We start from the raw sequence: 26,043 nt of genomic DNA, 5'->3' as shown, positions 1-26,043 counted from the left end.
CGATAACCAATATTAAAACATTTTTGTAGTCTTTTAAGCATTCTTGTACAGTTAAATAGCTAACACACACACACTCAGCGGTCTAAGGCACAGCATCTCAGTGCAAGAGGCGTCACTACAGGCCCTGGTCCGAATCCAGGCTGTATCACATCCAGCCGTGATTGGGAATCCCATAGGGCGGCGCACAATTGTCCCAGCGTCGTCCGGGTTTGGCCGGGGTAGGCCGTCATTGTAAATAAGAATTTGTTATTATCTGACTTACCTAGTTAAGTAAAGGTTTGAATCACAACGATTCATCGATGTCATAAAAAAGCTAGCTAACAATGTTCTTCCCCAAAAACATAGCAAAACGACATAATCTGTTTCAGTAGCTATAGTAAGCTAGCTAACTATATAGCTAGGTGTCATCATCTAAAATAACCCTAATTTATAAGACAGTTTTTATTTGAGTAATGGTGGTCGGACCCATCTATGTGAAGCTAGCCACAATAGTGAACTTTGCGGTTAGCCTTCAAAATAAAAGAATGGCATAATTCTACTATGTGTATTAATTTGCATCACTGTCAGTGACATACTTTTATTTTGAAGGCAAACTGCAAATTCCACTTTTGTGCCTACTCCTTATTGTGGCTAGCTTCACAACACATAACCAAGTCCGGTCGAACCTCAATAGCCAGATGAAGCAAGCTGGCTACTTACAACGTTAGCTTTGGGCGACAGGGTTAAGTAGCTGGCTAGCTATTTATTTTCATGAACTAACGTTCAATTTCAATAGGTGAAAAACAAGTGGAAACCTAGCTATTACTTACTCACAAGGATTCCTTAATCATTGCTAAGGATAAAGAAAAGGACTGCAGTTTCTACTGGTCATTGTTTTCAGGCTGGTTTTACTGGTGCTAGTTAGGTACCAAGCTAAATCTAGCTACCCCAGAAGTTGCGGTCGAACAAATGATGCATTATTACCAACGCGGTATTGTAAACACATTGTTCGTGGCTGGGGTTTGCTTGTTTGCAGACTTTTTTTGTACAGCTTTGACAGTGCTACTGTATCTTTTTTGACATGCAAAAACCCAAACGGCGTTCCATAGTATGTATGTCGTGAAGCTAATAGCAGTGACGCTATTACTGTGTAACTCCAGTAGGGCAACATCTGAAAATTAGCGCACTTGGTAGTGTGTACCGGTGCTCGACCAGTCGGCGAAAGCCAACATCACCCACGACAGAGAAAGGTTGATTGTCAAGGGCAATGAATTCCATTATCTTGGCTTCAATGGATTTCGCCTTTTGAGTTATCGCTGAAATGTTCTTACTCTTACAAATGACTCCTCGACTTGTTGACTGCTCGTTCCACACAGCAGACATTGTGGGCTAGGTTATGAGGCCACTCCAATACCTTTACTTTGTTGTCCTTAAGCCATTTTGCCACGACTTTGGAAGTATGCTTGGGGTCATTGTCCATTTGGAAGACCCATTTGCGACCAAGCTTTAACTTCCTGACTGATGTCTTGAGATGTTGCTTCGATATAGCCACATAATTTTCCTCCCTCATGATGCCATGTATTTTGTGAAGTGCACCAGTCCCTCCTGCAGCAAAGCACCCACACAGCATGATGCTGCCACCCCTGTGCTTCGCGGTTGGGATGGTGTTCTTCGGCTGGGATCGTTGCGCCTCACGGACCTGCTTCCCGATTCCCCAGATGAGTGCCATCGCCAGGCATGAAGTGGGAAGGATGGTCTCGGGTTCCGGGGTAGTAATCGTGGGGCTATAGCGGCGGAACAGTGCATCCGGCTTGACACTCTTAGATCCCGGCTGGTATGAGAGGGAGAAGTTGAACCATTTCAACAGCAGGGCCCATCTGGCTTGCCTGGAGTTGAGGAGATACTCCAGGTTCTTGTGGTCAGTCCACACGATGAATGGATGTTCTGCCCCCTCCAACCAGTGCCTCCATTCCTCCAACGCCATCTTCACCATCAGAAGCTCAAGATTCCCCCACGTCGTAGTTATTTTCCGGGGCGTTGAGGCAATGGGAGAAGAAGGCGCAGGGATGTAGCTTGAGGTCAAGGGCAGAACGCTGGGACAGGACAGCCCCCACTCCGACATCTGAAGTATCGGCCTCCACCACGAACTGACGAGATGGGTCAGGATGAACCAGGATGGGAGCTGTGGTGAAGCGATATTTGAGGTTCCGGAACGCCGGGTCAGCAGCTGGAGACCACATGAACGGAACCTTGGGCGAGGTGTGTCCTGACGGGGGAAGCCAGGATGCTGTAACCCCGGATAAAGCGGTGATAGAAGTTGGCAAATCCCAGGAAACGTGGCAGCTGCACCTTGGACGTAGGCTGAGGCCAATCCATCACTGCTCTCACCTTCCCGGGATCCATCTGGACACTCCCAGCAGAGATGATGTAACCCAGAAAGGGGATGGTGGAGCGATGGAACTTGATGAGCAGGTACTGGATAGCAATGCTGTTGTTCCCCGAGACCCGTAGGTTGATGGGAGTGGTGTTGTGGGTGACTCGGCCTATAGAGTGCCCGTCCAGCGCTCTAACGTCCATGGGAATGGTGAGGGGATGAGTGTGGAGGTTCAGCTCAGACGCCAGGGTAGCGTCCAAAAATGTCTCGTCGGCCCCAGAGTCAATGAGAACCCGGAGAGATTTGTACTGGTCTCCCCACCAGAGTACTTGCTCCTACCGGTGAGCCAGGTTTCTTTAAAGGACAAGAGGACACAAAATGACCAAGAGTCCCGCAATACAGACAACTCTTCGTGTCAATCCTGTATTGCCATTCCGCTGGCAACAGCCCAGCTCTGCCTAGTGGCATAGGCTCAGGAAGCGGTGACTCGGCCTTATTCGGCAGCCTTCAGGGCAGGTCGGGAAGCCTTAGGTTCTCTCGGCAACGAGACCATCAGGAGCTTCCGGGATGACTCGGAGGCAAGGTGGGATCCCTGGGTGTGCGAGCAAAATCCAAATTCCTCTCCCTCCGTCGTTCCCGTAATCGGCCATCGATACGGATGGTCAAAGCGATGAGGGAATCGAGCTCCGTAGGTAACTCCCAGGCTGCAAGCTCGTCCTTGACCTCCTCTGAGACACCGTGCAGGAACATATCGAACAGTGCCTCTTGATTCCAAGCCCTCTCTGCTGCCAACGTGCTGAAATCCACCGCATAATCAGCTACACTGCGGCAGTCCTGCCGAAGCTGGATTAGCTTCCGGGCGGCCTCTCACCTGGAGAATGGGGCTTCGAAGACCTTCCTCACTCCTCCCACAAACCCCTCCAGACTAGCACATAGGGCCGACTGGACATCAGCGTGATGAGGTAGGCTATCTTGGAGCAATCCGAGGGGAAGGAGGAGGGCTGAAGCTCGAAGACATGGGCACACTGAGCTAGGAACTAGGAACGTCAGCTGTTTTGCTTTGACATTTTTATCCAGAGGATAAAGGATCTCTGTACTTTGCCCCGTTCATCTTTCCTGACTAGTCTCCCAGTCCCTCTGCTGAAAAACATCCCCACAGCATGATGTTACCACCTCGCTTCACCGTAGGGATGGATCCAGGTTTCCTCTAGACGTGACGCTTGGCATTCAGTCCAAAGAGTTCAATCATGGTTTCATCAGACCAGAGAATCTTGTTTCTCATGGTCTGAGAGTCCTTTAGGTGCCTTTGGCAAACTCCAAGCAGGCTGCCATGTGCCTTTTACTGAGGAGTGGCTTCCGTCTGGCCACTCTACCATAAAGGCCTTATTAGGTGAGTGCTGCAGAGATGGTTGTCCTACTGGAAGGTTCTCCCATCTTCACAGAGGAACTCTGGAGCTATGTCAGAGTGACCATTGGGTTCTTGGTCACCTCCCAGACCAAGGCCGTTCTCCACCGATTGCTCAGTTTGTCCAGGTGGCCAGCTCTAGGAAGAGTCTTGGTGGTTCCAAACTTTTTCCATTTAAGAATGATGGAGGCCACTGTGCTCTTGGGGACCTTCAATGCTATAGAAATGTTTTGATACCCCTTCCCCAGGTCTGTGCCTCTACACAATCCTGTCTCTGAGCTCTATGGACAATTCCCTTCGACCTCATGGCTTGGTTTTTTCTCTGACATGCACTGTCAACTGTGGGACCTAATATAGACAGGTGTGTGCCTTTATGAATCATGTCCAGTCAATTGAATTTACCACAGGTGGACTCCAATCAAGTTGTAGAAACATCAAGGATGATCAATGGAAGCAGGATGCACCTGAGCTAAATTTCGAGTCTCATAACAAAGGGTCTGAATACTTATGTAAATATGTTTTGTTTTTTTGTAGATATATATAAACATTTACAAACGTCTAAACCTGTTTTCGCTTTGTCAATATGGGGTATTGTGTGTAGATTGATGAGGAATTGTTTTTATTTTTATCAATTTTAGAATAAGGCTGTAACGTAACAAAATGTGGAAAAGTGAAGGGGTCTGTGTTTTGAATTAATCATCACCTTCAAAAGCACTGTCCATTTGCTTGTGTTTGGCTTTGAAACAACATCCAAAACAACCATGTTTTCCACTCAGTTTCAACCTTTCTTCAATTGATCTATTACATTGAGGTGAGATTGAAAATCTTGAGACTGTTTTGATGATAAATCTTTGTTGTGATTTTAGATTGCATTTGCATTGATGTCAGTGTGGTTAGAGGGACAGTAGAGCCCTGAGTAGCAGGCCATTAGCAACCTGATGATCATTAGCGAGATGGATACTACCAACGCATGTCCAGAGTGCATAAGAGGAGATAACCGTGACTCAACAGTCAAGTTTAATTTAACTGCGGTCATGACTGCTGGTGTGGCAGTAATACGGTCACCGCAACTGTCCTACCTCCAACCCCACAGCTGCCCTCAAAATGACCTAATTTGCTCTGCTAATGACTGGTTGTTCACTACGGACCGGAGTGATCTGTCAAGACAACGTGCTAAAAGACATACAGTATTTATGGGAACTCACATATTTATGAGAACATGGAAGATGAGCAAAATGAGATTCCACTCTGCATAGCCATAGGTAAACTCAGACTCTGTTTGAAACTTTGTCTAACACAGGTATGTCACAATTTTGAACTGGGCCTGGCACAATTTTCCCATTAACTCTTGCAGCATATTTTAGTCAATCTATAACGCAAGAGATGACTCTACCTGACATGATGCCTATGACCTCAGGGGCATCTAAAGGATTGTAAACTGCTGTTATCTTTGGTCGTTGTTTAAACAGGAATGTTGTTTTCCCTCAAGAAATGTAATCTATCAACTGTCTACCAGAAGAAAGTCAGACAAGCAAGTGCACGTGCCCTGCAAGACAGATGGTTCATCAGGGTCATCGTCTTCTTCATTTTATACGGGTGGTTAGTTCAATTAAAATATGCATTGGAATAACTATTGAAATTACTCTTAAATGTTAGGCCTTCTCACTGCACCTGTTGCTGCGGCAGTGAGCGGTTCAACAAAATAAGCGCTTTACCTTGCCAACATTCCTCTACACTCACACACAAACACACACCTTGAGGATCAGAGAGAGAGATTTAGCGATCTGTCATCACACCCACCGGATCCTTCTGACTGCTACAGGGAGGGCTAGCTCCTTTAAGCGTGACCACAGACACAAACAGTCTATTACTCCACATTAGGAAGGTGTCATTAGACCCATGAGCCCTACTTGTTCGTCAAAGAAGTAACCTGTGTGCAATGGCTAGCTAGTTAGCGGTGTGCGCTAGTAGCGTTTCAATCGGTGATGTCACTTGCTCTGAGACCTTGAAGTAGTTGTTTCTCTTGCGCTACAATGGCCGCGGCTTTTGTGGAGCGATAGGTAACGATGCTTTGAGGGTGTCTGTGTTCAGAGAGTCCCTGGTTCAAGCCCAGGTTGGGGTGAGGAGAGGGACAGAAGCAACACTAACACAGACATGATATATGGGAAATACATTTAAATGGAAGAAATATCACGATTAAGTTCACATCCATCAATATTATATTTTTCTTTTTTCTTCAAAGTTCAGAAGGACAAGGTGAAGGAGGGAGGAATAGGAAGACAAAATAGAAAGGTTGATAGAGTTGGCTGGTAAGCCGGTAATTGCTCTACAGAAAGGAAAAGGAAAAGAGTGGGGTTGACAGATTGTCGTAAAGTAATAATAATGCTAATTTTCCCCTGCGCTTTATTTACAGTACTTGTCTATTCTCTTTGCTAATCAGGGCAGAGGGAAAGGGTCACACACAGTGCAGTCTGACACATACACCATGTACGTTAATCCTTTCACAACAGACAAGCATAAAATGTCACGGCTGTTTTTGTATTTGTTTAAGATGGGAACCATGGTTCTCTGGCAGATAAAGCATGTCTAGAGAGTCAGATCCAGGTCACGTTGGATTAATGATCAGTTATAAATGCTGAATGTAGTTAGCAAACGACCAGGGAAATGAAGCTATGAGAGGATATGAGGTCATGAATCAGATAGACTACCTCATTGAGTTGTATTGATATGACCGGGCCATCAATGTTTTTTGTGCTTGTTTTGTACTCTATCAATGAGTTGGCAGAGAGGAGTACCTCAGTCCCCTTTGACCTCTTAGCTCCTCTGTTTTCTCATCTGGACTGGTACGCTTTTATGGTTCATTATGGACATCCTAATTTGCCACCACGTTTGCTTGTCGACCATTTCATTCGTCACATTAGCTCCAACCTGAGAACACTTTCCGCAATGGACAATTATAGTACTCTACACTCTACAATGATGTGTTCCTGTCAGCTCTACAGATTCTGATCAAGTCATGCCAGATTGCTCCTGGCCCACCAGTCTGGTTGCAATCAGAGAGATTTTGTTATGTTTGAGAGAGTTTTACCTGGCGAGCCACAGTAGCCTTAGGCCTGTTCCAGTTGGATTGGCTCAATGATAAATGGGTATAAAAAGCACTACAGGAGGAGTCAAGTGGAATTGTTCAATTGAATAGACAGTCAAATCGATTCTCATGTCTGTCACTCATGACCTGGCCTCTAAAAGCCTTCAAGAGCCCATGGCCCCATCGACCTCCTCTGCTGTAATATTCCTATCTGAGGGTGTGTGTGTGTCTGTGCATGTCTGCCTGATTCTATTGTTTCACAAGCACCACAAAGAGGTCTGTTGTAACCTAAATCCTAAATTTGTCCATGGTACAAATGGTACATTCCAGGCTTGGGTGGTATACCGTATGTAGCGTATACAGGGGTATTTTGAAATACCCACACTATGATTTTCAATACCATCCCCCCCCCAAAAAGTAACTTCTAAAATTATTGGCAACCTTGATAAAGATGAAAAATACTGTTTTGATCTATATTGTATGCTCCAAAATTTGGGGGAAATTATATTATTTTATATTAATACAATTGCTCAGAGAAATAGATTTTGTTGAACACGTCATATATTTTTCTCTCAAAAAGATGGGGGTCAAAATTATTGGCATCCCTGTTTTCAACACCTTTCAATAGCTCACCTTGCGAGGATAATGGCTTTGAGCCCTTTTCTAAAATATTTTCTGAGGTTGGAGAACAAGGGATCTTAGACCATTCTTCCATACAGAATTTTTCCAGTTACTTGATATCCTTCGTCTGCGCTTATGGACTGCCCTCATCAATTCAAACCACAGGTTTTCGATTGGAGTTCAAGTCAGGTCCGGAGACTGAGATGGCCATTGCAAAATGTTGATTTTGTGGTCAATTAACCTTCTTTGTGGATTTTGATGTGTGCTTGGGGTTATTTTCTTGCGGCCAAGTTTTAGCCTCCTGGCAGAGGCAAACCAGGTTTTTGGCTAAAATGTCCTGGTACTGGCTAAAATTCATGATGCGGTTGACCTTAACAAAGGCCCCAGGACCAGTGGAAGCAAAATAGCCCCATAACATGAAAGATCCACCACCATATTTTATAGTAGGTATGGGGTTCTTTTCTGCATACGCATCCTGCATACGCATTTCTATAAACTAGGGTACCAGTGAGGATTTCCTATGCTGGACAACTTGTTACAGCTGTTGATAATAATCTGCCTTTTTTAAAATTTGAATTACGTTAAGATAGGGGGGAACATAGTTATTCAATACAATTCACAAGTTGATTTTAAATCTATGTTTAAACCCTCATGGTTGGTGTCTTGATGGATTTGTCCAAAATCGTGTGACTTAAAATATTACTTTTCTGTCCCTGCATTTATGTCAGTGTAAGTTTTTGTTATATAATATATTAAGCATTAATCAGTTAAATTAGACATTTAACTTGAACCCTGTAAGAATCCTGGATCTAGCTGTCGGACAGTTTTCTGTATAAGGATCTCAGAAATGCAGTGTAACGTAACATTTCGTGTCTCCTTACGTTACGGGGTGAAAACAGTTTTTATGGGCACACAAATCCCCCGGAATGTATATGATTGAAAAATCGAATACTTCTGAACTTTCAAAATCGAATGCTTCAAACCGAGAGTCACCTTACCTTGGTTCGTCAATAATTATGCATAATACTTGTTGGATGTGCATTTGGTGTTGAGCTGTTTAATTACGCCATGATATTTTCACACATCATCTGATACAGAAAGGACTTTTCTGAATGACAGCCATGTGACAAACAGCTGTTGTGATACCGCATGCGATGCAACAACTGCAAAAGTGCTGGAAAAAAGTTGTTCGCGAGGAATGTCCATAATATGTGTTTCATTTGTTACGCAAGACAGTTGTGCCTGGATCCACGTGTCACGTCCTGACCAGTAATAGGAGTTATTTGTTATTGTAGTTTGGTCAGGACGTGGCAGGGGGTGTTTGTTTTATGTGGTTCGGGCTATGTATTTAGGTAGAGGGGTGTTTGGTTTATGTGGTCCGGGGTTTGTTAGAAATACACTAACATAGAACATAGACTATGTTCTGTCTAGTCTATTGCAGTTCTATGTTTAGTTAATTGGGGTTGGACCTTCAATTGGAGGCAGCTGGTTATTGTTGCCTCTGATTGAAGGTCATATAATTAGGAGTTTGTTTTTCATGGGATTTGGTGGGAGATTGTTGCTGTGTATAGCTTTGTGCCTTACCGGCCTGTTCTTTGTCGTGTTTTTTTTGTATACGTGTTTGTTTTGGTTTTTCCTTCTTTATCCTTTAATAAAAGAAGATGAGTATACATTTTCCCGCTGCGTCTTGGTCTAAACCCTACGACAACCGTGACAACACGTTAGATCTAATATCCCTAGCGAATTGATGTTGATCATCTGTTGTTGTGTGCTTGATTTACAGCAGGGTCTCGTTAGGTCTAACAGAGAGCATCAAGGTAATGAGTTCATGTTTTTATGCCTCGGATTGGACAGAGTCTACTGTGCGCAATCGTGTAGGATAGACTATTGTGCAACACCCAACTCTATTCCTATTAATTATTCTTCACAATATTATCTAGTAATAAAATAACATGACAAATACATTTTGGTTTCCATGTTACACCTGCAATGTTAAACAATACAAAGGCCTTGAGGTAGCCTACTTGAGCTCAGAAATTAAAGTACTGGAATAGGCCTACATTGAAAATCAGACATTTCCTGAAATTGATGCTTGAAAAGTCCTTGTAATTATTGTAGGCAATTTATAAGTTCTACTGCTCCATAATAAATATCGGTGATAAGATTTTTTGATCAGTTTTTGTGAGAGACGTGGCCACTTGTTTGTTTCCCACATCTTCAATTGAAGGGTGTTGTGCTGCTCTGTTGAGGTAAAACCATGTGCGGTTATTATGAGGACGACAAGAACATCTAATTCTGGCTTCAACATGGCTTTCCATACAAATCCTTCCATCACAAAATGAAATGTTTTTGGTCGCTTTCTCATGATAGAAACAGCGATGGTGAGCTTCAAATTGTGAGATTAATTGAACCACTATTCATGGCTTTATTATGTGTGCCTGCATTGGCCACATAGGCTACAGAAAAATCGCCATGCATCCAATTTATTTAGTCAGGCAAGTCCACATTATTCTCACATTTTAGAATGTAATAATAATTTGTATATCAATGTATTGGAAAGGCCTAAAAAATATATATATTTATAACTGAAAATTATTGTCTGGCTCTGGTGTTATGCTGGTGGACATTCTTAACAAATGAAATATTGTTGGATAAGTACCTGGGTACTGAGTCCGTGATATTTTTGTGGACCACACTAAATTGAATTAATACTAGTCTTTTTTCCACAGATAGCCAGCCATACTAGCTGCTTAAAATGCTTGACCTCTTGATGAGTATGAGGTGGGAGTTAAAGTACAGTTCTTACATGCTTGTTTTGGCTGGTCTGTAGCTTATTCTTTAGATGTTTGGCATAACCATGATGTGCAGGCATAACCAAAGTGACACTGGACTAGTGCACTTCCCAGAGTCTTTAGGGTGTCTATAGCTAGGTTTCCATCCAATTGGTGACACATTTTCATGTGCATTTTCCCATCAGTGTTGTGTTTCCATCAAATTGACTTGTTGCGGATAAGTCTGTGGTAAATATGTAGTGCATATTCAAATTGACTTTTGCGGTTAAAATCCCATGTACCGAATAAAAAATAAAAGTTAAATGTTGTGTAGGTATAGCGAAAGTGCTCACTCTGGCATGTGCGCTCTAGCCAACAGCTCGCAGATACAGTGCGGGTATAGCCTACATGATGAGATTATTATGGACAAAAGGGTGAGATTATTTGTATTTGTCAAACGGCAGCCAAGCATCAATCATCATATCACCAGAATAAGACTATTTACTTATTGAAAGGAGCATCAAACTCATCTTCTGGCACTTTTACCACCCTATGCAGTTCATCGTCATTTATTTCATCTGTAGCCTAATTAACAGTCGTAGTGGGAGGACCACACAACATATTATCACGTGACTCCAAGTTTACTTCGATATAATGATGGTTTTTATATCAATATTTGTGCATAAAAGCATTTCCACCACATTCTTCGCACAATTAATTTTACAGACACAAAAGGATCGCACCTTGTCCAGCGTATTTTGTTTTGTCGACATTTGGAAAGTTTACCAACAAATTTGCTGTTTCCATTAGGCCTGTCGTGACATTTTTTATCCAACGTACTTTACCCCCATAAAAAGGTTGGATGGAACCTGGTTAATGTCATGCCATTTTGAGGATACTGGAATTATATTTTGGATGAATGTGCGCATGCCTACAGGAGACTTGAAGTAGCCTAATCAGATTACAACATTGTGACTGGTTGTGTTTATGACACAAAGTTTAATTATTAACATTTCGGCTATATTAAAGTGTTAGGTTCTATGTGCACTGGGATAGTCACGACACCATTCTGTATACATCTGGTCCTTCTTTGGACACTGCGTTAACAAACCTCCAAACGAGCTTCAATGCCATACAATACTCCTTCCGTGGCCTCCAACTGCTCTTAACCTCTCTGGGATATGTGTGACACTAACGTCCCACTTCGACAACAGCCAGTGAAATTGCAGGGCGCCAAATTCAAAACAACAGAAATCTCATAATTAAAATTCCTCAAACATACAAGTATTATACACCATTTTAAAGCTTAACTTCTTGTTAATCCAGCCACAGTGTCTGATTTCAAAAAGGCTTTACGGCGAAAGCATACCATATGATTATGTTAGGTCAGCGCCTAGTCACAGAAAAACATACAGCCATTTTCCAGCCAAAGAGAGGAGTCACAAAAAGCAGAAATAGAGATAAAATTAAACACTAACCTTTGATGATCTTCATCAGATGGCACTCATAGGACTTCATGTTACACAATACATGTATGTTTTGTTTGATAAAGTTCATATTTATATCCAAAAATCTCAGTTTACATTGGCGCGTTATGTTCAGTAATGTTTTGCCTCTAAAACATCTAGTGATTTTGCAGGGAGCCACATCAATTTACAGAAATACTCATCATAAATGTTGATATAAGATACAAGTGTTTTACATAGAATTAAAGATACACTTCTCCTTAATGCAACCACTGTGTCAGATTTCAAAAAAGCTTTACGGCAAAGCACACCATGCGATAATCTCAGTACAGCGCTAAACCACCAAAACAAGCCATACAGATACCCGCCATGTTGTGGCGTCAACAAAAGTCAGAAATAGCATTATAAATATTCACTTACCTTTGATGATCTTCATCGGAATGCACTCCCAGGAATCCCAGTTCCACAATAAATGTTTGTTTTGTTTCGATAAAGTCCATATTTATGTCCAAATACCTCCTTTTTGTTCACTCGTTCAGTTCACTATTCCAAATGCAGAAGGCGCATGCACTAAGTCCAGACGAAAGTCAAAAAAGTTGCTTTACAGTTTGTAGAAACATGTCAAGCGATGTATAGAATCAATCTTTAGGATGTTTTTATCATAAATCTTCAATAATATTCCAACCGGACAATTCCTTTCTCTTTTAGAAATGAAAAGGAACTCAGCTCGCTCTCACGGCCGTGGCGTGACTAAGCTCATGGCATTTTTACAGACACCTGGTTGAAACAGCTCTTATTCTCTCCCCATTCACAGTAGAAGCATGAAACAACGTTCTAAAGACTGTTGACATCTAGTGGAAGCCTTAGGAAGTGCAATATGACCCCACAGACACTGTATATTGGATAGGCAATCACTTGAAAAACTACAACCTCAGATTTCCCACTTCCTGGTTGGATTTTTCTCATGCTTTTGCCTGCCATATGAGTTCTGTTATACTCACAGACATCATTCAGAGTGTTTTCTATCCAAATCTACTAATAATATGCATATCCTAGCTTCTGGACCTGAGTAGCGGGCAGTTTACTCTGGGCACCTTATTCATCCAAGCTACTCAATACTGCCCCCAGATTCCAAAGAAGTTAAACGCTAGTAAAACTAAATGCATGCTCTTCAACCGATCGCTGCCCACACCCGCCTGCCCGACTAGCATCACTACTCTGGACAGTTCTGACTATGTGGACAACTATAAATACCTACATTTACATACATTTTAGTCATTTAGCAGACGCTCTTATCCAGAGCGACTTACAGTAGTGAATGCATACATTTCATACATTTGTTTTCTCCGTACTGGTCCCCCGTGGGGTCTGGTTAGACTGTAAACTCTCCTTCTAGACTCAAATTAAGCATCTCCAATCCAAAATTAAATCTAGAATCGGCTTCCTATTTCGCAACAAAGCCTCCTTTACTCATGCTGCCAAACATACCCTCGTAAAACTGACTATCCTACCAATCCTTGACTTCGGCGATGTCATTTACAAAATAGCCTCCAACACACTACTCAGCAAATTGGATGCAGTCTATCACAGTGCCGTCCGTTTTGTCACCAAAGCCCCATATACTACCCACCATTGCGACCTGTATGCTCTCATTGGCTGGTCCTCGCTACATATTCGTAGCCAAACCCACTGGCTCCAGGTCATCTATAAGTCTTTGCTAGGTAAAGCTCCGCCTTATCTCAGCTCACTGGTCACCATAGCAACACGCACCCGTAGCACGTGCTCCAGCAGGTATATTTCATTGGTCATCCCCAAAGCCAACACCTCCTTTGGTCGCCTTTCCTTCCAGTTCTCTGCTGCCAATGACTGAAACGAACTGCAAAAATCACTGAAGTTGGAGACTTATATCTCCCTCTCTAACTTCAAGCATCGAGTGTCAGAGCAGCTTACCGATCGCTGCACCTGTACACAGCCCATCTGTAAATAGCCCATCCACCCAACTTCCTACCTACCTACCTACCTCATCCCCATCTTTGTTTTTTTTCTGCTCTTTTGCACAACGGTATTTCTACTTGCACATCCTCATCTGCACATCTATCACTCCAGTGTTAATTGCTAAATTGTAATTACTTCGCCATTATGGCTTATTTATTGCCTTACCTCCTTACTTCATTTGCACACACTGTATACAGATTTTCTATTGTGTTATTGACTGTATGATTGTTTATCCCATGTGCAACTCTGTTGTTTTTGTCGCACTGCTTTGCTTTATCTTGGCCAGGTCACAGTTGTAAATAAGAACTTGTTCTCAACTGGCCTACCTGGTTAAATAAAGGTGAAATAAAAAAAATAAGAAATAAACTCGGATTGAAGAGGAGGCAGAGCACATGTTAAGCTTTCCTAAATAACTGGCCTGCCTGGAGCATGTGGCCACATTATTATAGGACAATTTGGGAGAATGAAAATATGCAACAGGCATCTCACTATCAGAAGTAAGAATACAGCCAGTCTGGCCTGCTACTGTGACTTTCTAGACCTTATAAACTGTGGAGAGTAGAACCACAACTGATTTAAATGGAATGAAACATTTTAAATCACAGGGCTTTTGTGCCGTTATTCAAATGACATTTTCACTGCAGCCTAGAGGAGAATTAAGTACTCACTTGAAAACAATAATGCAATTATTAATTGTATTGTGGTGTTTGTTATAGACTAGTCTAGGAAGGATAATTGTATTGTCCCTAAACAAGATCAATAGGGGAGCTTTTTGAGTTCTTTCATGCGCAATGATGCACCTGGCCTTTCCACTGCCTGTCAGCTATTTCTATTTGTTCTTTTTGATTCCTATTGAACTTTTATGCAGCTTGAATGCTTTTATGTGTGGTGTGATTGCTAGTTAGCCCATTGCAGATCTTGACATCCACCTACCAATATTGACACTGTGAATGGTGGATAGAGGGCAGGATAGACAGTTAGATTGGTAGACTATATTGACCTGTGGTATAGTCAAAGTTAGCATGTGGAAAAGCATAGTGCATAAGGGAAGTACCAAAGCACCTTAATATAGGAGAGGCCATGCAAACAGATAAGGACATTTGGCTAGGATGGAAGAAATTCTATAGTAAAACCTACAAAAGAGCGAGTGCAAGCCAGGGGGGAAAAAACACTACCCTCCTCTATGCAGCAAAAAAAAGTTAGACAACCCTCCCCTGTTTTGGACCACCCCCTTACCCCAGTAAATGTCTTACTGTCCCTAACTTGCTAGCTAAGTTGCTAGCTTGCATGATCAAGCTTCTTGGTTACAGCAGAGATAGTCAATCCGCTCCTGATTCAGGATCCCTGCTGCCTAAATTAGTTTTGTGTGTGCAGCACAACTGTGAGTAGCCTTTTAAGATAGGAGCTGGGTAGTCTGTCCTTGCAATTAGTTTGTTTGATTGCACTTGTTAGTTAACATCCACTATGGGAATTAACTAGTAATTTGTTAGCCTTTGTAAGCATTTTTTTTATATTGTTAACAACAACAAAAAACGTTGGAAAGAAATAGCGCCCTTGTGTGCACTGCCGGTAATATGTATAACCCGTTATAGAACAGGAACGGTATGAAAATCTGGATACCGCCCAACCCCTGAATACATTCACACTAAAAACAGTTTTGAGGTATTGCCTTCATTAGTTGAAGGTAATTAGCACAGTTCTATGCCTTGTTATTGTTTCTTTCTTCCTCAGGTTAAATGAGAATATACTGCAGGACAAAATGTACATGTTATTTTTGTTGTGCTGAGCCAACAGTGTGTTGTTATCGTCAATATATGACATAATCATATCATAAATTATCTGTTGTTCTTGTCCTGAGGGTAGTTGTGTGCTGAGAAGAATGTGCTTCTTCTCTACTTCCCTGGCCCTGTATCCTTAAAGCTGTTCAATTGTACTGAATGTACAATCTTTGTGCAAGATTGGGTTTTCAATTAGTTTATTTATTTATAGATAGTTGCCTTATTGTGTTGTATGTATACCATCCTTCTGTCCCTCAGTTGTTGGAGTACATGGGTAAAGGGAAAAGCATCGTGGATGTGGGTTTGGCCCAGGCCCGTCTACCCCTCAACACACGCTGCCACTACTATGAGCTGGAGATCACTGATGCAGGAGAGAAGTGCTACATCGCCCTGGGACTGGCACGCAGGGTACGTGTCCTTAATCATATATTTAAAAATAAAATGATTTTTCTACTTTATTGGACGGAGTCAGTAAAGAGAGACAGGAAAGTAAGCAGCAGAAATGCTGTGCTAGCGGGGCATGCAGGGGCCAGATTGGAGCCAGTCCGTGGTGAGTAATTGCAGTCCTGATGTCCAGAAGTTATTTTCGGTCATAAGAGACGGTAGCTGTAACATTATGTACAAAATAAGTTCAAAAATAAGTTACAAACAACGCAAATAAACAAACAAACACAATCGGTTGGGGACACGTAAAACGTCAGCCTTCTCCGGCCCCATACAGTACGTGTGTGCTCCAAAGGCAGCGGCACTAACCGCTACATCACATGCCATGTCCTCCTACATTATCATCATCAAGTTGATCATTATCATCATTCATTGCTATTGTCACTATTGTCATTATCTCCAACACAATGACCATCAATGACACTATTATGACCGTCATCATCACCCTACATTCTCATTATCCAGCCTAGAATGAGTCCATCTGAAACATGTTATACTTCCGTAACATTCTACGGTTCTTAATTCACTGTCACCTCAAATGTTTTCATACCAATCCATATATAACACCGACACCCCATCTGTTGTACAAATTCTGAATGTGCATTCAAATATACAGTTGAAGTCAGAAGTTTACATTCACTTAGGTTGGAGTCATTAAAACTCGTTTTTCAACCACTCCACAAATTTCTTGTAAACTAACTATAGTTTTGGCAAGTCGGTTAGGACATCTACTTTGCATGACACAAGTAATTTCTCCAACAATTGTTTACAGACAGATTATTTCACTTATAATTCACTGTATCACAATTCCTGTGGGTCAGAAGTGTACATACACTAAGTTGAGTGTGCCTTTAAACAACTTGGAAAGTTCCAGAAAATTATGTCATGGCTTTAGAAGCTTCTGATGGGCTAATTGACATCATTTGAGTCAATTGGAGGTGTACCTGTGGATGTCTTTCAAGGCCTACCTTCAAACTCAGTGCCTCTTTGCATGACATCATGGGACAATCAAAAGAAATCAGCCAAGACCTCAGAAAAAGAAATGTAGACCTCCACAAGTCTGGTTCGTCCTTGGGAGCAATTTCCAAATGCCTGAAGGTACCACGTTCATCTGTACAAACAATAGTACGCAAGTATAAACACCATGGGACCACGCAGCCGTCATACCGCTCAGGAAGGAGACGCGTTCTGTCTCCTAGAGATGAACGTACTTTGGTGCGATAAGTGCAAATCAATCCCAGAACAACAGCAAAGGACCTTGTGAAGATGCTGGAGGAAACAGGTACAAAAGTCTATAACCATAGTAAAACGAGTCCAATATCGACATAACCTGAAAGGCCGCTCAGCAAGGAAGCCACTGCTCCAAAACCGCCATAAAAAAGCCAGACTACGGTTTGCAACTGCACATGGGGACAAAGATCATACTTTTTGGAGAAATGTCCTCTGGTCTGATGAAACAAAAATAGAACTGTTTGGCCATAATGACCATGGTTATGTTTGGAGGAAAAAAGGGGAGGCTTGCAAGCCGAAGAACACCATCCCAACCGTGAAGCACAGGGCTGGCAGCATCATGCTGTGGGGGTGCCAAGCGCCTCAACTCCAGGCAAGCCAGATGGGCCCTGCTGTTGAAATGGTTCAACTTCTCCCTCTCATACCAGCCGGGATATAAGAGTGTCAAGCCGGATGCACTGTTCCGCCGCTATAGCCCCACGATTACTACCCCAGAACCCGAGACCATCCTTCCCACTTCATGCCTGGCGATGGCACTCATCTGGGGAATCGGGAAGCAGGTCCGTGAGGCGCAGCGATCCCAGCCGAAGAACACCATCCCAACCGCGAAGCACAGGGGTGGCAGCATCATGCTGTGGGGGTGCTTTGTTGCAGGAGGGACTGGTGCACTTCACAAAATAGATGGCTTCATGAGGGAGGAAAATGATGTGGCTATATTGAAAGAACATCTCAAGACATCAGTCACAAAGTTAAAGCTTGGTCGCAAATGGGTCTTCCAAATGGACAATTACCCCAAGCATACTTCCAAATTTGTTGCACGATGGCTTAAGGACATCAAAGTCAAGGTATTGGAGTCGCCATCACAAAGCCCTGACCTCAATCCTATAGATTTTGTGGGCAGAACTGAAAAGGCGTGTGCGAGCAAGGAGGCCTACAAACCTGACTCAGTTACACCAGCTCTCCCAACTTATTGTGGGAAGCTTGTGGAAGGCTACCCGAAACGTTTGACCCAAGTTAAACAATTTAAAGGCAATGCTACCAAATATGAATTGAGTGTATGTAAACTTCTGACCCACTGGGAATGTGATGAAAGAAATAAAAGCTGAAATAAATCATTCTCTCTACTATTATTCTGACATTTCACATTCTTAAAATAAAGTGGTGATCCTAACTGACCTAAGACAGGGAATTGTTACTAGGATTAAATGTAAGGAATTGTGAGAAACTGAGTTTAAATGTATTTGGCTGAGGTGTATGTAAACTTCCGACTTCAACTGTATATGCAGGCCTCAATTCCAAATGTATGGGAAAGATGGGCACCATCTAAAAACATGGAATTAGGCTAGATGCCAATCAAACCTTAATTTTGGCGTGCAAAGGAGGTAAAATGAAAAAGAAACTGAGGTAGTTGTTTAACCAGTCAGTGCCTTTGGTCAAATGTTGCTGTCACTTATCTCGCTAGCTCAGCCATGACTATCCTATCCTCCTTCAACTCCTTCTCCTCCACTTCTCTCACTATTTCCACCCCATTCAGAGTGATGAATGACGGAGAGGGGAAAAGCGAACAACAGAATAAATATTGTCTCATTTGAACCCCTCATTTGGTTTTCCGTAGAAAACACAGGCTGTTCCATTTACATGCTAACCAATCGTGCTAACATGATAGCAACTCTGACTGAAGTGGAGTGTGGAAAATGTGCTGTATCGAACCCGGTCTCCAGCTCACAAGATTACAGCCACTTATCTACCTGTCTCTCGCTCGCTCTCTCTCGCTCTCTCTCTCTCTAATTATCCATCTATCGCTGCTATTTTTCTTCTGTTACTCATGGCAAGCATTGTTTATTTCACTATTTCCAAGTGAATGACAACTTTCACAGTGTGGCAGTTTTCCAAGCATGGCTATTTAGTCGCTAGATAGCTGGGCATTTTTGTCTGAGTTGCTTACCACTGAGTAGCACCATACACAGAAAGAAACTACATTAAAAAGAAAAGTATGCAGGAAGTGCTTGCATTCTCTGGGTTAGAAAGATCAAGTTGATAATATCGTAGATAACGCTAATATCCTAAAGTAATTAATTTGGACCCCTTCCAACGGTGTCTCTCTCTGTATAATTCATGACAGTGATTATCTCCGTATTGTGGAAATATCATCTGTCAGGCAGTTTAGAGAGGGCTTGTCTAATGACTGTTTGCTTAACGCAGACACCTGAACTCATTATGACAGCAGAGATTTAATCAACATGGAATCGGCACATCCTGTTTAATGTAAATCAAAGAGCTCCTACTTCAGATATGTCAGTTATTTTATCAGATAAGAGAACCTGGAAATAAGAGCCCCTCGATACTGCTGCATCGTTCTTGACCTTTTTGACTGCATCTGGAGCTCCCACTCTTGTGACGACATGGAGAGTTTCAAGTAAGTCACAGTTCAGGTAGGCCTCCCCGTTTCAGCAAACAAAGGAGAGTAGGTTTGCTCAACAACAAATGGCAGGAAAGAACTCTCCAAAATGACTTATTCAGAGGAGAAATGTCAGGATACCTGTGCTTCATCAGATTATGGAGCAAGGCCTGAGCGTAAGAAGTAGATCTGTCTGTTTTTTTTAGTGCTCCAACTCCTGTTTACCATGAATTGTACTTTTGGAAGTTTTTCCTGGGTAAGCCCTATTATTGAGGTTTTATTAATAGGTGTTGGTGTCTTCTATCTTTGGCCTGTACCCCCTTTTTTTTTTTTTTGCCTTTACCTCCCTTATCTCACATTTGCTCACATTGTATATAATCTTATTTTTATTTTATTTTTTTCTACTGCATCATTGATTGTATGTTGTTTTACTCCATGTGTAACTCTGTGTTTTTGTATGTTGTCGAACTGCTTTGCTTTATCTTGGCCAGGTCGCAATTGTAAATGAGAACTTGTTCTCAACTTGCCTACCTGGTTAAATAAAGGTGAAATAAATAAAAAAATAAAATAAAAAAATAGCTAACCACTGTGGTCCCATGGCTGTTGTAAGGATGTGATGTACCCAGACAATGACAATGAATGTAAGTCCTCCATTGGGCGTTGAAGCGAAACCATCCTGATGTCAGTTAGTTACTTTTGCACAATTCATCTACCTTTGATCAAGTCCACACCCTTGTTAATCTCTGGGGTTGCCTAATGTCATGTCACACACAGTCACTCTCCCTACCTCCTAAACCTTTGCACTCTTGTCTGTGTGTGTTGCTTGGCACTAAGAGCTCTGTGATTTCACTGATTTGTTTTCCGGGAATTGTTTTCTGGAGCAGTCGGCAGTTCTGGTGGGGCATCATAAATCCAGCAGTCTGCCATTCCTGAGGTTTCAGACTTCCACTGCTCCCCTTTACCTCCTAGCAGACCCAATGAGCCATCCTCTCATTAATGTGTTGATTGTGAACCATTTACCTCTCACAGGAAAAATCAAAGGCGGACGTCATCCCCGTTGAAAAACCACTTGTGAAAGCAGATCAGTGACAACTTGGACTCCTCTTTTTTTATTGGAGAACTGTGGGATGGTGTGATACACATTCCTGTGTCACTCTATCTCTCGGTCTCCTACCTCTCCATCTCTTTCTTTCTCATCTATCATGGTCTTCATCTTCACTTTTTCATCCCTTAATCATACTCGCATGTAATCTCATCTTCCCATCTCTCCATTGCCTCACCTGTCCATCTCCATACCTCTCCCACTATCTGACCCTCTCTTTATCCACTGTCCTCTCCTCCCTGTGTCTCTATCTCTCCATATCTGTACCACTGTGGCCATAGGGGCTTCCATTGGCACAAAGGCAGCTCTCTTTTCATTCTTCTCTAAACCAGTTAGCATTAGTCGTGACCTGGTGGCGCCAAAGTACATGTCTTTGTTACTGTGTGTTTCAGTGAATAATACCAGCATAGAAGATAGGGCTATTAGCTCTGGTGACGCCATCCCCAGCTGATGTTACCCATGGTGTGTTAAAGATTAGCATCTGAGTGTTTTGAGAAAGCTGTTTCATTAATGGATAGCGGTTGCTGTGGGTAAAGCCTATAACAAATGGTGTCTTCAGAGTCGCAGTGACTCATCATAGTGTTTTATGGCTTCAAATACAGATTCTTTTAATGACCCTTATGTGTCAAAATGTATTGCAGAGATGGAGTAGAGGAGGCTGTCTGAAGAACTAGAAAATAAATGCTCTTATTGTTCCTTCATGAGGACTTCCATTGTATGGGCTGATGGACAGGGTGCACCCCCATTAAATGTGACTCATCTTCAGATCTTATCAGCTACAACACTGGGCCTTTGTTGGGGTTTCTGTTGGATCACCTGGGGGCTCAATGAAGCATTGGTAGGAAACTAAATCAATGAAACAAACACACACTAACTCAGCAAAAATAGAAACATCCTCTCACTGTCAACTGCGTTTATTTTCAGCAAACTTAACATGTGTAAATATTTGTATGAACATAACAAGATTCAACAACTGAGACATAAACTGAACAAGTTCCACAGACATGTGACTAACAGAAATTGAATAATGTGTCCCTGAACCAAGGGGGGGTCAAAATCAAAAGTAACAGTCAGTATCTGGTGTGGCCACCAGCTGCATTAAGTACTGCAGTGCATCTCCTCCTCATGGACTGCACCAGATTTGCCAGTTCTTTCTGTGAGATGTTACCCCACTCTTCCACCAAGGCACCTGCAAGTTCCCGGACATTTCTGGGGGGAATGGCCCTAGCCCTCAACCTCCGATCCAACAGGTCCCAGACGTGCTCAATGGGATTGAGATCCAGGCTCTTCGCTGGACATGGCAGAACACTGACATACCTGACTTGCAGGAAATCACACACAGAACGAGCAGTATGGCTGGTGGCATTGTCATGCTGCAGGGTCATGTCAGGATGAGCCTGCAGGAAGGGTACCACATGAGGGAGGAGGATGTCTTCCCTGTAACGCTCAGCGTTGAGATTGCCTGCAATGACAACCAGCTCAGTCCGATGATGCTGTGACACACCGCCCCAGACCATGACGGACCCTCCACCTCCAAATCGATCCCGCTCCAGAGTACAGGCCTCGGTGTAACGCTCATTCCTTCGGCGATAAACGCGAATCCGACCATCACCCCTGGTGAGACAAAAGTGTGACTCGTCAGTGAAGAGCACTTTTTGCCAGTCCTGTCTGTTCCAGCGACGGTGGGTTTGTGCCCATAGGCGACGTTGTTGCCGGTGATGTCTGGTGAGGACCTGCCTTACAACAGGCCTACAAGCCTTCAGTCAAGCTTCTCTCTGCCTATTGCGGAAAGTCTGAGCACTGATGGAGGGATTGTGCGTTCCTTGTGTAACTCGGGCAGTTGTTGTTACCATCCTGTACCTGTCCCGCAGGTGTGATGTTCGGATGTACCGATCCTGGCAGGTGTTGTTACACGTGGTCTGCCACTGTGAGGACGATCAGCTGTCCGTCCTGTCTCCCTGTAGCGCTGTCTTAGGCGTGTCACAGTAAGGACATTGCAATTTATTGCCCTGGCCACATCTGCAGTCCTCATGCCTCCTTGCAGCATGCCTAAGGCACGTTCACTCAGATGAGCAGGGACCCTGGGCATCTTTCTTTTGGTGTTTTTCAGAGTCAGTAGAAAGGCCTCTTTAGTGTCCTAAGTTTTCATAACTCTGACCTTAATTGCCTACCGTTTGTAAGCTGTTAGTGTCTTAACGACCATTCCATAACCCTTTACAATGAAGATCTGGGAAGTTATTTGGATTTTTACAAATTATCTTTGAAAGACAGGGTCCTGAAAGAGGGATGTTTCTTTTTTTGCTGAGTTTATATGTGCGTACACACACTATTAATCAGTATCAGGAAGGTGTCATTAGATACACACACACCTCGTATGAGTCAAACCTCATTGACATATTATCACTTAATTTCACAGGATTACCCCAAAAACAGACACCCTGGCTGGAGCAGGGGCTCCATAGCCTATCATGCAGGTGAGTGTCCTGAGTCATGTAGCGTCTGTCTATCTGTCCGTCTGCAAGTGTTCCTCTATGATGGTTTGGTTTGTTACTTGAATGTGTCTGTCTCTGTACCTGCTTGCCATGCATGATTCTAATTATTGGTCAGACTGACTCCTGTGGTACCCTTCCTGCCCATAGGGCTCTGGTCAAAAGTAGTGCACTATGTAGGGAATAGGGTGCTATGTAGGGCTCAGCCAGAGATTGAGAGAGAAGCTGAGAGTTGTCCAAGTCCCCATGAATGGTGGGATACCATTATCAGTGTGTTACTCTTATGATAAGCCTGTGTGTTTATCACTGCTTATCTGCCAAAGTGGTGATTAGGTGAAGCCCCACCTAGTGATCTCTTCATGTTTCATCTGTTCCATGTCATTGTTTCTCTCTTCCTAAAATCCACCCTAAGGATGAGAAAGTAGCTCTTTCCTCTCGCATTCCCCCTGACCTCTGGTTGACTATTCCACTGCCGAGGGAGGTTGAGATGAGGAAAAATTTACTTTTAAGTTTATATTCTAGCTCGGCACACAGCAGTCAGTCTCAATCATCTCACTCATTTAGATGTTCTGGGTTGGGTTCATTTTCCTTTTCAATTCAGTTAATTTAGGAGATTCATTGATATAGGAATTTTCTGTTTACCCTGAACTGATTGAATTTGCATGGAATTGAAATACAGAATGATTCAAATTTACATACATGCTCTCTCATACACACACACACACACACACACACTCTCTTTTCTCCTTCCCTCTTTCTCAGATGATGGGAAGCTCTTCCAGGGTAGTGGGGTGGGGGATGCCTTTGGCCCTCGCTGTTTTGAGGGGGACGTCATGGGCTGTGGCATCATGTTCCCACGGGACTACATCCTGGACAGTGGAGGTGAGTGCACCATTAGGCTGCTGCCATCTGAGACAGACAACCATGAAACAAACAATGTCATTAGATTATAAAAAATGTAATAAAGCAGCAAATGTGAGTGGGGATTTTGAATGGTATACTTAGTTAACTATCCTCGTCCTTTCTGAGCATATCGGTGTGGCTCCCTCAGATGACAGTGACGACGGGGACTCGGAGTTGTGGCCTAAGCAGCGGCGTGTCCAGAACGACCTCTATATGAACGATGAAGACGAGGAGAAGGATGGGGAGGAACTGGAGGGGGAGCAGGAGGGGAGGAAGGTCGTGGTGAGAGACTCTTTTGTCTACATCAGCAAACCTTCAAACAGGGCCAGAGCGTCAGCTCTGTGAGAGGCAGGAGAGGGGTTATGTTGAATTAGTTAGGATTTTATATGTGATGTGTTCTGATTTGATATAGGAGTGGTAAAAGAGTAGGCACTGAATTTTCAAAATAATTTGTCACTTTTGTTCATATCCTAAATTAATTTAAATGGAATCAACCCCAATCCTAGTGTGAATAGTAGCTCACTGTCACCCCCTTGTGTTGTGCTAGGTGTTCTTCACACGGAATGGGAAGGTGGTGGGCCGCAAGGAGGTGGCAGTGCCAGCAGGGGGGTTCTATCCTACCATCGGCATGATGAGCACCGGGGAAAAGGTCAGGGTGGACCTGCACCCCCTAAGCGGGTGAGAGGAGAGGGGGAGGATGGAGTGAAGAGAGTAGGGACATGACCAGAGAGAAGTGGCTCCAACACAGACAGACGCACACACACCACAAACTCGGAGGACAGGGCCAGCTCCAGGCATAAGCGGTCGCTTATGGCTCCAAGCCACTAGGGACCCCCCACCCCAAAAAAAATGTGGTTGTGCATCAGCAATTTTTCTCTTGGTATGTCAGTCACTGACAGTCACTCAATTAACCATGTCAGCTAACTGTTTTTAGATTGGTAAATTATTCTAGCCAGCTATCTAAACTTGTAGTAATCATGGTCGAATACTGACAGGTCACACAGGATGCATGCCCAGAGGCCCATTGCTTTTGTTAGTCACTTTCACTCAGATATCATTAACATGGCAAAATGTGAAGAATTACAGGAAATTAGCTTTAAAACTGCAAAAAAAAATCTCTGCCCCGTGGCAAAATGGGCAGAATTGGCCAACAAAATCTTGCTTAGGGCCCCCAAAAGGCTAGAGGCCCTGTCGGGAGGATGGACGATATGATGCTAGACCAATATGGGAGTTTGTTTGGAGTCACTCCAAACAAACTCAGTGCAGTATCCTCTTCCAGCATGTTGTCTGGGAAGTCCCACCTCAGTCTAGTTTACTCTGGGTTGACTCCTATCAGTAGAGGAAACTCATGCTACTAGATAGTATGAGGATTAATATTATTCAAAGCTGATATGTCAAGACTATACTGTATGGGTGCCTCAAAGTGCTTACTTTTATCATGTCAATAGAAAATGCTAGAACCAGTTTAAAGAGACGCTGGACCAATCCCAGGTCTTTAGCAACAATCATTCAAGTCTTATTAGTTCAACTATATTTTGAGATTATTAAAGGAATGCATTCAAAATGCTGAAAAAATTTAATCCACAGACTAGAAATCCAACTCTCAGGTATGCCAAAATCCAAATGAGGATGTTGAGTTATGTCATTTTTTTGTAAGACTATGATAATGCCATATCCTTTTATCACAAGCACTTTATTGTAGATGTACTGTTTTATGATGCATTACTACAGGCATTTCCGAGGCTTTTTGTTTAACATGTCTATCTATGTTCCTTCTCTTTTGGGTTCATTTATATTGTTAAATGAAATACTTAGCAATGTGCTGATTGATTGTATTTTATGATAAAAAAAACTGAAGATCATGCACTAACTGTTCCTGACCAAGTGTCATTTGATTTCATATTAGTCACCAATTAGGTTAATTTAATCATTGATATGAGTCACCTCTAAATTGTGAACTTGTATGCAATGTTTATAAATAAAGATGAGTATCTATTTATATA

The 26,043-nt window shown here is 42.8% G+C and overlaps 1 protein-coding gene across 5 annotated transcripts in view; it reads left to right on the top strand.

Annotated features, from left to right (window-relative positions):
• The window catches only part of LOC106583288 (SPRY domain-containing protein 3), a 96,920-nt gene extending 70,877 nt beyond the window's left edge, over positions 1-26,043 (top strand). For 2 of the 5 annotated variants that reach the window (XM_045705076.2, XM_014167268.3), the window contains 6 exons: positions 15,733-15,882; positions 21,382-21,486; positions 23,065-23,122; positions 23,900-24,019; positions 24,189-24,322; positions 24,588-26,043. In XM_045705076.2, coding sequence (XP_045561032.2) covers positions 15,733-15,882; positions 21,382-21,486; positions 23,065-23,122; positions 23,900-24,019; positions 24,189-24,322; positions 24,588-24,722 — 702 coding nt within the window. In that variant the 3' untranslated portion in view covers positions 24,723-26,043. Of the gene's footprint in view, positions 1-15,732; positions 15,883-21,381; positions 21,487-23,064; positions 23,123-23,899; positions 24,020-24,166; positions 24,323-24,587 lie in introns of those variants that run through there. The other 3 variants (XM_045705075.2, XM_014167269.3, XM_014167270.3) reach the window with 3 other exon arrangements.

This window comes from Salmo salar, chromosome 22 (assembly GCF_965601325.2).
Source record: "Salmo salar chromosome 22, fSalSal1, whole genome shotgun sequence".
NCBI classification, from domain to species: Eukaryota; Metazoa; Chordata; class Actinopteri; order Salmoniformes; family Salmonidae; genus Salmo; species Salmo salar.
The sequence above is the reverse complement of the archived record's forward strand: the minus strand, read 5'-3'. Positions and strand labels throughout refer to the sequence as shown.